This window comes from Colletotrichum graminicola (assembly GCF_000149035.1).
Source record: "Colletotrichum graminicola M1.001 genomic scaffold supercont1.13, whole genome shotgun sequence".
NCBI lineage: Eukaryota > Fungi > Ascomycota > Sordariomycetes > Glomerellales > Glomerellaceae > Colletotrichum > Colletotrichum graminicola.
Genome location: NW_007361017.1, coordinates 128,397 through 144,185, shown reverse-complemented (window position 1 = coordinate 144,185; position 15,789 = coordinate 128,397). Strand labels below are relative to the sequence as shown.

The 15,789-nt window shown below is 55.5% G+C and overlaps 8 protein-coding genes across 8 annotated transcripts; 5 read left to right on the top strand and 3 right to left on the bottom strand.

The window, feature by feature from the left end:
* Nucleotides 1-35: 35 nt before the first annotated feature.
* Nucleotides 36-986, top strand: GLRG_04131 (phytanoyl-CoA dioxygenase; the record flags this gene model as incomplete). The annotated part of the gene is made up of 1 exon (XM_008094816.1): nucleotides 36-986. One exon carries the CDS (start codon nucleotides 36-38, stop codon nucleotides 984-986), a length of 951 nt encoding a protein of 316 aa, XP_008093007.1.
* Nucleotides 987-1,175: 189 nt separating this feature from the next.
* Nucleotides 1,176-2,441, bottom strand: GLRG_04130 (uncharacterized protein; the record flags this gene model as incomplete). The annotated part of the gene is made up of 1 exon (XM_008094815.1): nucleotides 1,176-2,441. One exon carries the CDS (start codon nucleotides 2,439-2,441, stop codon nucleotides 1,176-1,178), a length of 1,266 nt encoding a protein of 421 aa, XP_008093006.1.
* A 761-nt stretch (nucleotides 2,442-3,202) lies between these two features.
* Nucleotides 3,203-4,271, top strand: GLRG_04129 (proteasome A-type and B-type; the record flags this gene model as incomplete). The annotated part of the gene is made up of 5 exons (XM_008094814.1): nucleotides 3,203-3,209; nucleotides 3,284-3,346; nucleotides 3,463-3,557; nucleotides 3,616-3,828; nucleotides 3,885-4,271. The coding sequence occupies 5 exons, from the start codon at nucleotides 3,203-3,205 to the stop codon at nucleotides 4,269-4,271; spliced, it is 765 nt and encodes a 254-aa protein (XP_008093005.1).
* A 1,889-nt stretch (nucleotides 4,272-6,160) lies between these two features.
* On the top strand, nucleotides 6,161-6,924 carry GLRG_04128 (uncharacterized protein; the record flags this gene model as incomplete). Its single annotated transcript, XM_008094813.1, has 4 exons — nucleotides 6,161-6,170; nucleotides 6,257-6,494; nucleotides 6,555-6,720; nucleotides 6,787-6,924. 4 exons carry the CDS (start codon nucleotides 6,161-6,163, stop codon nucleotides 6,922-6,924), a joined length of 552 nt encoding a protein of 183 aa, XP_008093004.1.
* Nucleotides 6,925-7,562: 638 nt separating this feature from the next.
* Nucleotides 7,563-8,056, bottom strand: GLRG_04127 (uncharacterized protein; the record flags this gene model as incomplete). Its single annotated transcript, XM_008094812.1, has 2 exons — nucleotides 7,563-7,687; nucleotides 7,756-8,056. The coding sequence occupies 2 exons, from the start codon at nucleotides 8,054-8,056 to the stop codon at nucleotides 7,563-7,565; spliced, it is 426 nt and encodes a 141-aa protein (XP_008093003.1).
* A 3,083-nt stretch (nucleotides 8,057-11,139) lies between these two features.
* Nucleotides 11,140-11,466, top strand: GLRG_04126 (conidiation protein 6; the record flags this gene model as incomplete). The annotated part of the gene is made up of 2 exons (XM_008094811.1): nucleotides 11,140-11,321; nucleotides 11,397-11,466. The coding sequence occupies 2 exons, from the start codon at nucleotides 11,140-11,142 to the stop codon at nucleotides 11,464-11,466; spliced, it is 252 nt and encodes an 83-aa protein (XP_008093002.1).
* Nucleotides 11,467-12,234: 768 nt separating this feature from the next.
* GLRG_04125 (ABC1 family protein) lies at nucleotides 12,235-14,172 on the bottom strand (the record flags this gene model as incomplete). Its single annotated transcript, XM_008094810.1, has 3 exons — nucleotides 12,235-13,545; nucleotides 13,601-13,751; nucleotides 13,811-14,172. The coding sequence occupies 3 exons, from the start codon at nucleotides 14,170-14,172 to the stop codon at nucleotides 12,235-12,237; spliced, it is 1,824 nt and encodes a 607-aa protein (XP_008093001.1).
* A 722-nt stretch (nucleotides 14,173-14,894) lies between these two features.
* On the top strand, nucleotides 14,895-15,650 carry GLRG_04124 (uncharacterized protein; the record flags this gene model as incomplete). Its single annotated transcript, XM_008094809.1, has 2 exons — nucleotides 14,895-15,215; nucleotides 15,273-15,650. The coding sequence occupies 2 exons, from the start codon at nucleotides 14,895-14,897 to the stop codon at nucleotides 15,648-15,650; spliced, it is 699 nt and encodes a 232-aa protein (XP_008093000.1).
* Between the last annotated feature and the right edge of the window lie 139 nt (nucleotides 15,651-15,789).

Genomic DNA, 15,789 nt, shown 5'->3' with positions numbered 1-15,789 from the left:
CTACCCCGCGGCTACCCTTTGTTGACCTCATCACCATGACTGTCCCCTCACAGGAGGAGGGTCTGAGCCCGGAGCAGCTCGCCCGCTTCCACCACGACGGCTACCTCATCATTCCCGGCGCCCTCTCCCCGGAGACCGTGTCGGGCCTGCTCGCCGAGACCCACTCACTGCTGGACAACTTCTCCCTCGCGGACCACCCCATGACTCGCTTCTCTACCGGCGACAAGGCCGATCACGTCGGCGACGACTATTTCCTCTCCTCAGGCGACAAGGTCCGCTTCTTCTTCGAGGAGGACGCCTTCGACCTCGCGGGCAACCTCTTAAAGCCCAAGGCCCGCGCTATCAACAAGATCGGCCACTACCTGCACGTCCTCTCGCCGCCCTTCGCCGCCATCTCGGACCCGTGCCCTGCACCCGGGCGCGGTCCCGTCAAGGGCAAGCCGTCGGCCGTGGCCCGCAGCCTGGGCTTCCGCGACCCGCGGTGCCTGCAGAGCATGGTCATCTGCAAGCAGCCCGAGATCGGCGGCGCGGTGCCCCCGCACCAGGACTCGACGTTCCTGTACACGGACCCGCCGTCGGCTGTGGGATTCTGGTACGCCCTAGAGGACGCGACGCTCGAGAACGGCTGCCTGAGCTTCCTGCCCGGGTCGCACCGCTGGGCCCCTGTGACTCACCGGCTGGTGCGCAAGGCCGGCGGCGGGACGGAGATGGTCGACAACGACGGCCCGCGGTTCCCCCCCGACGAAAAGTACGGCGGCGCCGAGGGCGAGAGCGAGGGAGGAGGGGAGTACGTGCCGGGCGAGGTCAAAGCCGGCGACCTGGTGCTGATCCACGGCAACCTGTTGCACAAGAGCGAGAAGAACCTGAGCCAGAAGGGGCGCATCATTTACACGTTTCACGTCATTGAGGGCGAGGGCACAACGTACGACCAGAGGAACTGGCTGCAACCGCCCGAGGCCGGGTTCACCCGGTTGTACGCTTCATGATGTGTAGACTTTGTGGGTATCCATTGATAGGTTCAGTCTGCCCGCAGCACACAAAAGAAACATTAACAACGAGCTTCACTCTATATCCTGGCATCGTCGCAGTGGACTAAGTGGTGTGGGGGTGGTAACAGGTATGATGCATGACTGAGTACAGTTCGATCTTTGCCGTGTTCTCTCTACGTCCCTCACCTACTTCTTCGAACCCTTCTTCTTTCTGGTCGTCTCCTCCTCTTCCTCGCTGTCATCCTCACTACTGCTGTCATCGTCTTCCGAAGACGACGACGACTCGCTCGAGGTCTCGGCCTCGCGCTGAGCAGCCTGACGCTGGATCTCGCTCGCGTTATCAGAGTCGTCCGAGTCGCTGTCGCTGTCGCTGTCACTGTCGCCGTCCGAATCGGATTCCGACTCGGAATCAGAGGACTCGGAGCTCAAGTCGACATTGGTACGTCTCTTACGGCGACGGGCAGTGGGCTGCTTCGTGCCGTCGTTGAGCTTGACCCTCTTGTCGACGGTCTCGTCCTGGGCAGCAGCCGCCTCTTGGGTCGCCGTGGAAGCCTCCTCGGTATCGACAGTCATGGCATCGCTGTCGTCGCTATCGGACAGTTCCTCCAGTATCGTCTCGGCCCGCATGCGCTTGATGACCCGCTGGGTGATGGCGACGTCTGTGGACTGCGACACGAAGCCGGGCTCGTCGAAGCGCTTCCTCTTGGAGCCGGAGCCGGAGCCAAGTTGCATCAGGCCGGTGAGCACCTTCTCGTACTCGGACTGCTTTGAGTCCATGTCCGGCGTGCCTTCGGGGAAGGCGGCCTTCCCCTTGTCGGTATCCTCCTTCCTGACCTCCGCCGCCGTCTCCTTCAAGCGAGTCCTCGTGAAGCCCTTCAGGTCTTGGATGTACTCGTAGAAGGTAGCGATGTCGCTCGAGGGGATCGCATCGGCGTGGAAGACCCGCTTCATCAGGATGGTCTGATGGTTCTTGTTGAACTTCCAGGTCTCGCGGGACGACTTCCAGTTCCGGAGGTACTCGAGGGAGGGTTTGATGTCTGCGGTGGGCTGCTGCGTCGCTGTCTTGGCCGCCTTCTTCGGGCCCTTGCTCTTCCTTTTCGGTTCGGCGGCGGCGGGGTTCTTGACGTCGTCGGCAAAGGTGACGGACTTTTGCTTCCTCAGGGTCGGGGTTGCATAGCCGGACGAGTCGTCCGTGCGGGTCTTTTTGAAGGGGGAGCTGGACGCAGGGAGAGCCTGTTGATCGAGACGTTTCCTTTTGGCGGCGGCGGCGGCGGCCGGAGAGGCGTTGGCGGCGTTGGCGACGGGGCCGCTGGCGTGCCGGTCGTGGAGTTGTTGCCCATTGGGCCTCGATCCCTCAGCGGGAGCAGGGCCGCCAATCTCTGCACCGGATGCGGGCTGCTTGAGCTTGAGGCCCAATCGTTTCCAGGCCGGTACTTTTTGGGCGGAGGACATGACGGGCAGCGGGCACACCCTCTTTGGGCTCCTCTCGCTTTCTCTTGTCGGAATGCTTTGGGGAGGGAGGGAGGGAGGGGGACAGGAGGGGCTGCTTGCTTCTCTCGGGCCGCTGCTGTTTCTTTGGCCAGGAATTTTGGTGTCTGCGCGTTTGACCAGTTGAGAAGTGCAGGATTGGGCCGCTTTGAAAGCTTCCACGTGTGATTAGCCTACGGAATTGAAATGGTGCGGCCTCATGGACAGCAGTTCTATTGGGCGCAAAGAGTGGTGCTTGACACCGAAAAGATGATACTGGGAATGGTCCCAATCTACTTTTTTTTTTTTGCCCTGGCTTAAGATACCGCCCTGCCAAATTTTTGGTAGCAAAGATGCGTTGTCGTTCCCACTGAACAGGGGTGCCCCGCTACTTCCCTGTCACTGAGATACGTAGCGGAAACTGCCACATCCAGACTCTCAATCAGCATGGTTACGTAAGCTATACATACGTACTTGAATTTCTGCCTTAGAATACCAGCGACAAGGGCAAGGCATCTACAGCCTTCCAGCTAGGCCACTGGAGCTGCCCGCTGCGTTGCCTCGTCTCCAGGCAAGCTCCTGCAAACGCGTCGATATCCAAGAGCTCCGTCAGAGCTCAACCCCGACCTCACCACCGACGACCATTTCCATCCTCCACCCATCAACGCCTTCTTTCAGTCCTTAACGACCGTAAACGTTTTTCTCCGGCCTAATTCGAACAACGCAAACACCACAATACCGTCAAGATGTCGGGTGCGTCCTCCCATTACTGGCCTCACCCTTGCGAATGCCTATCATAGATCGCTAACATGCATTCCCTTCATCAGGTGGCTCTGCTTATGACCGACACATCACGATCTTCTCCGAGCAGGGAAGATTGTACCAGGTCGGTATGTTGACTCCTTCCCCCGCGATCCGATTGCCCCTCCCTGTGGTGATGCCGCCATGCGGGGCCCGCAACGAAATGGCTTGTCACCAACCGAGCTGACGAGACGCCTCCGATCAGAATATGCCTTCAAGGCAATCACAGCCGCCAATATCATGTCGATAGGCGTCAGAGGCAAGGACTGTGCCGTCGTCCTGTCTCAGAAGAAGGTTCCCGTACGTTGAGATTGCCAGCAGACTCACATGTCGGAAGTGGAACTGACCCAATCGCAAGGACAAACTCATCGACCCCGCCTCCGTCTCCCACCTCTTCCAGCTCTCCCCGTCTGTTGGCTGCGTCATCACGGGATCCATAGCCGATGCCCGTGCCTTCGCTCAGCGTGCCCAGGGGGAGGCAGCCGAGTTCCGATACAAGTACGGCTACGAGATGCCTGCCGATGCATTGGCCAAGAGACTGGCCAATATCAGCCAGGTCTACACACAAAGAGTAAGCAGGGTGGAACCTCGGAAGGGCCTCGTGACAATGACTCACAATACTTCTAGGCCTACATGCGTCCCTACGGAGTGGCCACGACGTTGATCTCATTGGACTCTGAGTTTGGCCCTCAGCTGTTCAAGTGCGATCCTGCAGGATACTACATCGGCTACAAGGGTACTTCGGCAGGACCCAAGCAGCAAGAGGCTCTTAACCACCTCGAGAAGAAGTTGCGCAACAAGGAACATGCCCCGGGCGACTGGACGGAGGTTGTTGAGCTTGCCATCACGACCCTCAGCACCATTCTAAGCATGGATTTCAAGAAGGGAGAGATCGAGATTGGCATTGTTGGAGGTCCCCGAGCGGACGGCAAGGAGGGAACAGACCCTGGCTTCCGGATCCTCACTGAGGACGAGATCGACGAGCGGTTACAGGCGATTGCGGAGAAGGATTGAGGGAGGATCAGACACATTCCGGCTGGTGGAAGCTGGACTTTGTTGGTGCGTCCGATGATGAGTCCAAGGTGGCATTGATTCGTTGACAGGCCAAATCACGCATGACCACCGCGGGGTATCGCATATGAGAGAGTCAAGCTGGTTGTCTCCCGAAATTAAACCCCCGCACACGACTGTACTACTAGCCAGCCTACCAACCGTTTATAGATCAAGACATTCGGAAGACATTGCAACGACCAACCCATGCTACTCGACTTGAGATCAGCCGCGACGCCGTTTGTAGCTCGGCTGAGTATTGACTGAGCAGGCACGATGATGAGAATAGCTGGAGTGGCTTGACCAAGACCAGCGGACAAAATCCGAGATGATCAATTGTCTCGGATGGTAACTCGATGAGTCACATAGTTCACGGTGAAAACTGGAGGCCAGTCGTGGGCTCGAGCAAGGTCGAAAAGCGGGCGTCATTTTGCAGGAGGGAAGGCTACTGGCCTCGTCAAATGGCCTTGCAAGGCGACCAGTTGGATTGAACGAGTCGATCGGTCAAGGAAAAGCAAACCAAGACTGAAAGACATAAGGCACAATAGAAGCAGCGGTCCGCAGCCTACCCTCGGATGGGAGCAAGGTTTCCCTTTCTACCGTTCGGGGGGCTGCAGAAATCCGAAGGCCAAGAGATGATGCGGGCGGTGAGATAGCAGGGGAAGATTAAATGGCGTGCCGAGTCAGAGCTGGATATGGTCAGCCCACAACCCCTCTCAACCAGTCCCCTTCACGGCTACTGCGTGTGGCCAGATGAATTTCGTCTTGAATCTCTCAGTCTGCCTTCTGCTAAGTCGCAACGGGTAACAGACACGGACCCTAATGCGGGTGACCACTTTGGCGGTATCGGCTCACCCGTATTAAACCACGCCAAACGGGGGGACGGGCAAGGAGTCTGGGCCGTGATTGGCCCCTCCAAGTCACCACTACATCAGCCCACTTCCATTCCCGGCCGTCAATATTACGGCTGAAGATCCACTAGCCTTACCTTATTGCGCATCCCTGTCGTCGTCCTGGTAGTAGGCAACATGTTTGTGCGTGATGGCAGGGGAGAAGATCAACGTTTACCCAGGCACTAGGTCTGGGCCTGAACGATGCGCAGCCTTGTCAGCGGCATGTCGAGTGGCTGTCGCTCAGATCTAGCTCACTGACTGGCCTTTCTTTCCAGTATGTTGTCATTCCCTTGGATGGGTGGTCTAAACCACGATTGTCCAGGCATGCACCATGCGGGTCGACATCATCGCCAGGCCTCCCGGGAGCCAGAGCAATGTCTCTATCCGAGAGACCAGGGCACCTCTACCAGCTTGGCTAGGGTCAGTCCTAGCTTTGAGCTTGCAAAGCCATCCCAAATGCCATGATCCTGGTCTCTATTTTCCGACTCGTCGGTCGACCACATGGCCGGACCCGGCTGGCGTGGGGTTCCATCAGATGAACCAACGAACCATTGGATCAACGCTTCCGATGACCTCCTGCGTCTCCATGGGGCTCCATTCACCCGTTAGGATCGCGCGTCGGGACACTTACACGATTCGTGATGGGGCTGGCACTGTGGTTTGCTTTTCGGACGATGGGTTGTAATATTCGTGATTGTTATTTTCTCTGAGTCTTTCGGAGGCCGTCAACGATATACAAAAGAAGCTCATGGCGCCGATGCAATTCTCACGAAATTGGGTCAGCCAGTGTGTATCTCTCTCAACGACAGCAGGTCTTCACTTTCCTCGCACGACTCTCTCGCCCAACTAATACTAATTCTTGTAAATCATACCTTCTCTTCTTGTTCGATCGTTTTACTCCCCATCGAGCCGCCTCTAATTATTTCTCACGACTACTCTGGCACTTTCCTCATTGTAACAATGGACGGATGTATGTTATCAGATGGTATATCCCGGACACATAGATCTGTCCCTGGGGGTGCCGTGTAGCGCAGACGAACCTAACATGCGCTCCAGTTAACGAGTACCGAATAATAAGAGTTGCCGAGGTTCTCGATGATTTCCGGACCTTGCAGTTCTACATCGCAGCGGCGCCTTCGGAACCAGCCAACATGGAAGACTACTGGACCGAGGGTTGGGCGGCACTGCGGCAATGCTCTCTCGACGGGCAACATATCCTCAACTGCGCGGCCGATACGAGTGTTCCGCAGGCAAGCGGCGGGTCGGCCGAACAGGAAAAGGCCGAGTTGAAGCAGTCAGTCCTCTGTCCTATCGACGAGACTGCACATTATGACTTAAATTTTCTCTGTTATAGGTGTCTGCTTGATGCCTTTGCCAGAAGGCACGAGTGTCAAAAGATCTACCTGCGCCAGGCTGCTGCCCAGCGGTGGATCAGCCACCGGGATAGCATCTTGCAAGGCGAAAGTCCAAACTCGAGGAACGGGCCTCAGCTGAGAGCGTGCGATCAACGGTTGAGAACTGTGAGTCAGCATCCCGCAACTTATGGGTGCGGCCACCGGGTCCCCATGCTGACATGAGGACCGCAGGAGCTCTCGATGATCACCGACGATGCGATTTATACTCAGCTACAGGCCTCTGACTGCGCAATGGGCCGCTGGACGGCCGAGGACCCCAGCTCACGAGGCGTGCAGCGCTGGCTCCGCGCTCGTCGACCTGCAGCATGATATACCCACGACGAGTGAGGTGTGATGAATGATATGTCTTGTCTCAACGTGATACGAAAGCGTAACGATTTTCTGTCCAACAGGCATCCCGAAGGGAGGATTTTGCATACACGGCGCATGGAGGATATCAAACAGTTATGGCAGGGAACATTCCGGTCATCCCAGCATCATTTCACCTTTTTTTTTTTTTCTTCTTTTCTTTCTAATCTCCTGAAATTCAGTAAACAACCCCCAGGCGGACTGGATCCGCTTGGGTCGGAGGAGTCCTGGCCCAGGTAGGCCGGCAAGTGGTAGAGTCTCCCGGGCGAGGCAGACGGAAAGCTCGGGGGATGGGAGCGTTCAAGGGTTGAACCTGCCGGGCGCAGGGATTTCGTTCGCTTCGATACTCTATAATGATATCTCGAATATCTTTTAAACGGCCCCTAACGCCACGTTTCTCATTTTATGTGCCTTGCATCAATATATGAGACATGCGGTAGTCCAAGCCTTACGCATCCAAAACGCGCCGCGTTCTCTGACCAAAGAGACTCCATCCAAATGATCACCCAGTCTTACTGTACACACACAACGCTATCCCAGAAAGAGATAACACCATACCAAGTAGGGTTTCTGCGGCAAGTCAGTCATGTGCGGGCCAATCAGATAAACTCGGAGAGAAATTGCGGCCTACCTCGACTGATCACCTTACTCTCGACCCACCAGTCGCCAATGACGGTGAAGAGAAACGCGAGAGTATTAACGATGGGAACCGTCAAACTCAACTCTACGGCATTTCGTCAGCATCCTCTCCCGTATTTTCTAGGATTAGAGGGGGCGGTGAGGGGGGCGTACCGGCCTGCCCAATGAGCAGGAAAAACCACACGCTTCCGGTCAAGTTGATCAGCAGCGGCACGGCGTACCGCGGGTTGCGGAGCAGATCGACGACGCCGAAGAAGGCGCCGTAGACCCGGCCCCGGAACCAGCTCCGCTTGACGGCATCGGTCTCGAGGACCGGGTGCGGGGGCGGGTGGTGATCTTTCGCGGCGCGGCGGATGAAGGGCGTCGTGAAGCCCCACGCGAGGCCAACGAGGAGGAAGCCTGCGACGTAGTTGATGGCCGCGGGTTGGTGTTCAGGGCCATCCGGTGATGTCATTGTGCCGATGATGAGGCTGCTTGCGTGTGTATGTGTGTGTGTACGTGTGTGTGGGCGGATGTTGAAGCTGGCGTGTTTAGTGTGATCCAGCCTTACCAGGGTGGTGTTTGAGGTATGGTTACATCAGCTGAAACCCTTGTGAATGGCAGACCTCACGATGCCTACGAGAACTGAGGGAAGAGCACGCTCGACGATTACCGGTGGTCCGGAATGACGGAAGTAACGTACACTGGACGGAGTGAAGTCGGATGGGTGTGGGTGTGGGTGGGCTGGGCCCCCAGGCGGAGCCCCAGCACAGCCACGCGGCAGGGCGGGTACTGCCCCTGACAGCCGCCATGACAGATCCCATTGGCTGCGTGGGGATCCATCCAACAGGGAGGTCAGGTCCACTGCGGTAGCAGCCGAGCGGCTGACTTCACCGACTTCGTCTGGCACTCTTAGCGCCGGCTGCTTTTTCTTTCTGTACGGCACGTTCGTCACTCACCGGAAACATAGCATCATCTGGCGCCAAGAATAGAGAATATTACCAGTGATACCTACAGGAAGAGAGGCCTCTCGCCATTTTCACAGAAGGTCATACCTCAATCGATGCCCCTTGAGGCCCGGTCAATGTTACGACTCCCGTATCCGAGTCTGATGGATCACTTTGTTCACGTAGCGCTTCAGACCAGCGGCTCTGGGGTCATCAGCTCGCACCCGAACGGAGTGACTTGCATAAGCTGCCGCAGGTTCTACGGCCAATAGCAGTTCCAAAGGCGGCCGCCGAGCCAAAACAAGCGCGATATACCCCCTGACCAGCGTAAGTGACCGCGGGTTCGCGGGTTGTGGGAACATGCCATTATTTGAACCGCCAAGCCTGACAAATCAGTGGAACTCTTCTTCTCCATCATGTGCTACACAGTAACATCTAAAGTGATTGGTGCTGAATTAACCGGACAATTAGCTCCTTGCGTTGCGGGCTGGCTAGCAACGCCAGTGCATCAGGGCAGGCCACGATATGGGACTGATTGGTCGTGAGTGCTGGACGACGTCGAATTTACTGGCGTAAGCGCATAAGTGGAGGAACCGAGAAAGAGAAAAACGACATTTGTTTAGGTGACCTTTCGATACTTTCATTATATCAACCCATCACTATCCCGCCTTCATCTGCGTGCGTTTCTCTCCCCTGTCGATCATTCCCTAGAGATCATTTTGCAGTTCACCTGGTCTCATCCCAACGGACGAAAAGCTCCTGTCGTGGGGAGCCTGTGCTCCTAGCCACGCATGTGCTTATATTGGCCAGGCTCCGCCCTTGACATCATCTCTAGTTGCGATGAATCACCACTCACGCCCCTTAGCCGCCCCAGGTGGGGCGGCAACCCAAACCAGCCGCATATCCAACGACGGTCGGCTGGTCGATGGGGTTATGCAAATCGCACACGATCGCACGAGCGAACGTAGGCAAGATCGGCTCCCCGCATGGGTCTGAGAGGGGCATTTGCTCAGGACCCAGATCTTAGAGCGGTACCTTACATATCCTCCCAGATTCCCATATTAGATTGCGATCACAGATTGCCGTGTTTGTCAGTTGTGCAAGATTCCGTGTGGTTCACTGGCCAAGTTGGCCGGTGTTGGATGTTGTCGCGTTTGTCAAAGTCGAGATGGAAGGCGATTGAAAGCCTAACCATCAATAGTTGAATGTTGCCATTCACTACAACAATCAATATCTTCTCAACTGGGCAGATGCTGTTTTTCATCGGTCGGGGTGATGCAGCAAAACTCCAAATGTGCTACGTCAGGCACGGCCACTTGCTTTCTTTTTCCATCGGGGAAGCGTATGTCCCCCGTCATGACAGCAACGAATCGATTATCCGAGCGTGATGGCCATGCAACACCAAACCATCTAGCGGCCAGCATCACCAAGGCTAAGCTTAACCAGATCAATGCTCCTCTTTGTCCGGAAGCAGCTGACTGGTCAGCCTTGAAGCTCCGCACGCCAGCCTCCAGCCCCCAGTGTTTGGTTTGACCATCTGTGGTATCACACTTCTACCCCGCCGATACTACTGAGGGATCTGACTCCATCCTGCTTCACCGACCGGAAAGGTTGGAGGCGTATTGGAAGGGACGGACGGGTGTGACTATAATTCCCCTGGCGCCGTTATCCGTACATCTCCGTTGTTAACCAGCAGGCTTAGCATCTCAATAACCTATAGCATTGACATGGCTACTCCTTAACTGAGACCACGTTCACCCTACCCTAACTCACACTGGCGGGCTGCCCTAGACTTTCACATTAGCTCGATCTGTCATCTCATTCCACTTCCTTAGGTGCCCCCTCCCGCATCTTGATTTGCACCCCTCACAACAAACGACACTACCTATGCTTGTCCTCCCGCAGTAGCCCCACAGACACGCGAGGTCCGCTTGAGCTTAAGCAGAACAAGAAACAACCAACCAACCGAGAAGCCACAAAACACACCGATGTTTTTTGGTCATCATCTCGATCTCCTGCCTGGTCTCCTTGTACCGGAACGGCTCCTTGCAGGACTTTGAACGTCATGACTTCACACATGCTATTCATTCTCACGATCGATGATCGAAAGGGGGGTAATTCGTGCTTGGAACCACTCGGGAGTTGGCCCGGTAGCGCTGCCATAGCTTCGGTGGTCTCACACAGGAGCTAGGGTTGATGTATTTTTTACCTATGCTGTGAACATGCTTGTCAGTGTGAATGGGTCACCCGTACCGAAGAAAATGTGAAAACGCCATGTATAGGAGATGTACTCGCAAGATCAATGATGCCATCCATTACGTCGGAGCTGCAGCTCTCCCACATCGTTCTTGTTGTAGCTCTGTTGCAAGACAGGGGAAACAGCGGCAAGATACTAGCTGGACTTAGTCTTGTCCTGCCTTATTGACGTGCATCTCATGCTCCGACAGCCTGTCCCGAGAGATCTATAAGAAGAGACCACCCAACACCTCTGGAACCTACTCTCTTCTTCTCATCACCACAACATCAGTCTATCACGCAATTACATCCTCAATCCAACAGCTCCAACAACAGATCTTTCCCCCAATCGACCTACACCCCACCAACCTTCAACATGCCTACCGAAGCTCAGATCGCCGGCGGCCACAAGGCCAACATCAACAACCCCAACACCTCTGAGGAGTCCAAGGAGAACTCCAAGAAGATTCTCGAGAACGAGTTCAACGGCGGCGACGTCCCCAAGGCCGGCGATAACGACCAGAAGAACCCCGGCAATGTTGCCGGCGGGCTCAAGGCGTGAGTTCATTTCCCCCATCTTTTGCAACTATTCTGGCTGCCCCGCATCATTACTAAATCCTCTCCGCTTCGCAGTACCCTGAAGAACCCCAATGTATCTGATGAGGCCAAGGAGTCTGCTAAGGAGCGTCTTGACAACATGTAAAGCGGCAGCGTTCTATGAAGCCAATACCCCTTCACCCACTTAGTGGGAGTGGAGAACAGTAACTGAGACTTGTTTCTTTTAACGGACAAGTCAAGTCTTGTATCTTAGATACCATCGCCCGAGGCATTCGGGTTGTTATGAGGACTTTATTGCCATTATGTGACACTCCCAAACGTGAATAATATGTGTGACAACCACCGCTGTTCAGTACCTAAATACCGTTTGTTGTAACATTAGAAGTAATGCAGTAGTCAGGGGTTGTTTACGAAATCGTCCAAGAAGTTATTTGACAATGTACGGAGTAGTACTTACCAATCTCTATCATTCCTTCGTCTGGCATGGATACTATGAGCGTAGCAGGTCAAAATCATTTGTAATCATGGGTCCAATGCTAACATCATAGCTAATAAAGTTGTGGTTTAAACACATAATCGCGTCTGTTGCGTTTCTTCAATACCACCACAATCACTCTGCCTATTCTCAAACAGGGACTGAGAATTGTGCTCTATCCTCAAACCTGTCGAACAGTATTGAAGTGACGCTATGTACCTGCTACCGTCCCGGTGCCCAACAATGACTTGCACAAATCAAAACCATGCATAACCGCATCATTGTCCATCTAAATAGATAGGTCGCAATGAGTCACACTGACAAGCATGCGGTACTCCCATTCTCAAGAGGCTGAGACACAAGAGATGCACTATGAACGTGCGCACATATACAAACAAGGGTCAAATCTATACGTCTATATGTCATATATCACATGCGTCACATTCCCGGAGCAGCAAACTCGGTGCCCTTCAGCCCAAGTATCCTCTTGACGCTCAGAAAGAGCTCAAAGACACCGAGCTTGGCCTCGACCCTCCAGAAGCTGATCCATGCTGACACCAGGCGGACTGTGTTCGGCGGCCACAGCAGCGAGCCGCGGCGCTTCAGGTCCTCGAGCTGCTCCTCGAACACTGTACGCGTGCAGTAACGTGCGAGGATCATGAATGAGCGGATGGGGCCCTGGCGCGTGTGCAGGTTTTCGTCGAGGCTGCGGGTGAGGTCATTGGTCTTGAGGATGAGGAGGATGATGCGCGGGACCTGGCCCAACAGCTGGACGAGGTCGACGATAAGCCCTTCCTGCAGCGCGTCACCCATCTCCTTCTTCTCGTCGGCCGTGCGCGTCTGCAGGACGGAGCCCTCGCTGTTGAGGACGCTCCAGTCGCGGCCCGTAATGGCCGAGGCGAACAGGGGGAACTGCTCGTCGTTGATGTTGGCGACCTCCTTGGCGTACTTGCGCATGCGCTTCATGTCGCCGTCGATGACGGCAAGCCACATCTTGGCGTAGGAACGCTGGAGGTCGCGCGGGATATCCCGGTAGAGGCCGTGGTCGTAGAGGATGATGTCGAAGTTGTGGCCGCGCCGGGACTCGTTCTTGCGGATCGCCAGGTTTCCACCGTGGGGGTCGCAGTGCAGAGGGGCGTTATGGCCAAATATCATTTCGTTGAAGATGCGCGCGAGACAAGCGGAGACCTCGTCGCGGTCGATGCCGTTGGCGTCGAGGTACTCGAGGTCGTCCAGCCGGTGTCCCGATACCCGCTGCATGACCAAGATGCGCTCCTTCGCCCAGAGGACCTCCGGGACGACGAGGGGGTGCTCCGGCAGCCTGGAGAAGTGCTCCCTTGTGCGGTTGGCGTTGCGGGCCTCCTCTCTGAAGTCCAGTTCCTTCGGCAATGAAATGTCCATCTCCGAGGACAGCCATTCGAGGTCATACTCGGGGAAGAAGCGCTTCAGAGTCGAAAAGGTGAACCGGGTCAGAGCCAGGTCCAGTTGGGACCACTCGCCGAGACCAGGGTGTTGCACTTTAACAGCCACCGGCATGCCCGTTTCCTTCAAGGTGGCAGTGTGTACCTGCGCCAGAGACGCGGCACCGATCGGTTCGGGCGAGAACTCGGAGAAGCAGTCCCACAGCTCTTGACCGATATCCTTCCGAAACATCTCCTCAATCGACTCGAAGGACGACACGGGGCACTTGTCTTGTAGGGGAATGAACGTGTTGGTCCATTCTTGCGGGAGGAGGTAGTTCATTGCACTCTGTGCTCCAGTCAATCTTCGGGTTCTAAGATGATCCACAAATATGGGCTCTTACAAGATGTTGGCCCAGCTTGATAAATATGCCGCCGTTCTTCTCCAAAACCTTCAATGTTCGGTCGGCGCATCGCTGGTGACAGTCTTTCAGGATCTTCGATTGTAGATCGGGGTCCTCGATGCTCTCTTTCTGGTTGAGAGTCGTTCGGTAACTAAGATGGCGTTAGCAAGGACTGGACCGTGACAGCATTTGTCCGGAAGGAAATCGTACTCATTGATGCATACCGCAAGCGCGGCGGCGACTCGACCTGCGCGTTCCGCCGCCTCGTAGCCGTGCTTGATGTCGTCGGTGAAGGCGAGCGCGCCGGCGGCCGCAGCGCCGCCACCCGAAGCAAGAAGCCACACGCGGCCACCTTTCCGACCACTGCCATTCTTCGGCGCCGCCCTTGCGACCGAGGCCTTTGCACTCGTCGATGAGAATCCGCGAGCAGCCTTATGGCCAAGCCGTTGCTGCTGTGCTGATGTCCGGCTGGACTGCTGCGCAACCGGACCGGCACGACATTCGGAGCAGGTCCATGGTCGACGGGTGGTGGCCCGACGCAGCGGGAGCGAGAAAACGGAAAAGGCTTTCATCTGGACGCTGGCCAGCTGCTGCCAATGTATAGACAAACGCAAGGGAAGTCTGTGCCGATGCTCATTCTACGGAGTTGTGTTGAGCTTCGGGAATTAGAATTGACTGCAGAGGCGGGTCGGTCTTCGATATGGAGGTTTCCCAACAGTCGAATACCGATAGTGGAGCCTTTCCGAGGGATTGAGTTGGTTGTGGGGGCGATCTAGAGCTAATTAGTTAGTCGGATGTCATGTCGTCAGTTGTTTTTCCCCCCCAGAGGCAACTTCTTTTTGTCCTTTTTTTTTTCTTGTTGCCAGCGCGCATCGGTGAAGAAAGAACCGTGGCACCGTCATTTCCATTCGCCGAATTTGCCTCGGGGCTCCGCTCGGGAACCGCCGGGATAAATGATCTAGTCCAGGCCCAACGCAAATCAATCTGCGCCGCATGAACACTCTTGATGATCGGAAGAACCTATCCGTAGTGGAGCTCACGTGTCAATTGTTAACACAAGCCACATGCGTGGCGGTGGCGCTCAACGCCCTCAATCGCGTCTCGGTCGCGTCCCATGACACCTACCGCGGTTTCTACAATTAAGCTGAGAGGCAACAGCTCCGTCTTACAACACTATCGCCAATTTTGACAAGGTTCGCACAACTAAAATCATCACCACAACCCGGTTTGTCTTGCTATCACCACCAGCTTGATGCAAGAAGACAAAGCACCGGAAGCCAAAAGAACCGCAAATATGTTCTCCGTCGCCGGGCCTGTATCCATCTTCAGCGAGCGGAACTCGTGGGATTTCAGGCCTGCGGTCCCATCGCCTCTCTCATCGTCGCCCGCCCGCGCGCCGTCGCCCCTGTCGCCCATCGACGACAACACCGTCCGGTTCACGCAGTCTTCACCTATTCCTCAGCCCAAATTCAAGTACGCGTCACGGCCTGCGAGGCCAAACCCAGTTGTCCGCAAGCGCGAAGAGGCGCAGGAGAGCAGGAGGAAGCTATTTCTCCAGAACGTGCGGCAGCGTGCGACTGACCGGTCCTACGACCGGCGAGATGTGGAGGGAACTGTGCGTGGCAAACATATTACGTCATCTGAGATGCATTATGCTGATGTTTTCCTGCAGCTTCTCAAGTCGGACTGGGACCGTGACATGCGACAACGGTACTACGCCAAGCAGTTGGAGGGAGACGCCTTGTTCTCCGAAGCAGACATCGAGGACGCGGCGGCCATTGCACAAGCGCGCCCACAACAGATATCCCGTGACGCCGACGATATCATGCTCGACGCCATGGCGCAGGAAGAACAGGAAGAGCTTGACGCGTTGTTATTGTCCTATGATCAATCTTCTGAACCACGATATTCAGCACAATCGTCGCAATCCACGCATACCGACGCCTCCAGTCTCTCGGACGACGAGGATTATGATGCGTTGTTCATGAATCTGTTGTCACAGGAAGGCGGTGATGTGGATGCCTCTTCACAACAGATGGACATGTCTTGACAAGAAAAGAACGTGGGAAATTTAAGGAAAATAGCTGGGCTAAACTGGAGTGACCAAGTACGGTTGTTCCATTTGCATTGCGGCGTTGAGTCAGGTATGGCTTTGGGAATTCGATTTGATTATGGCGTTGGGCCTCGAA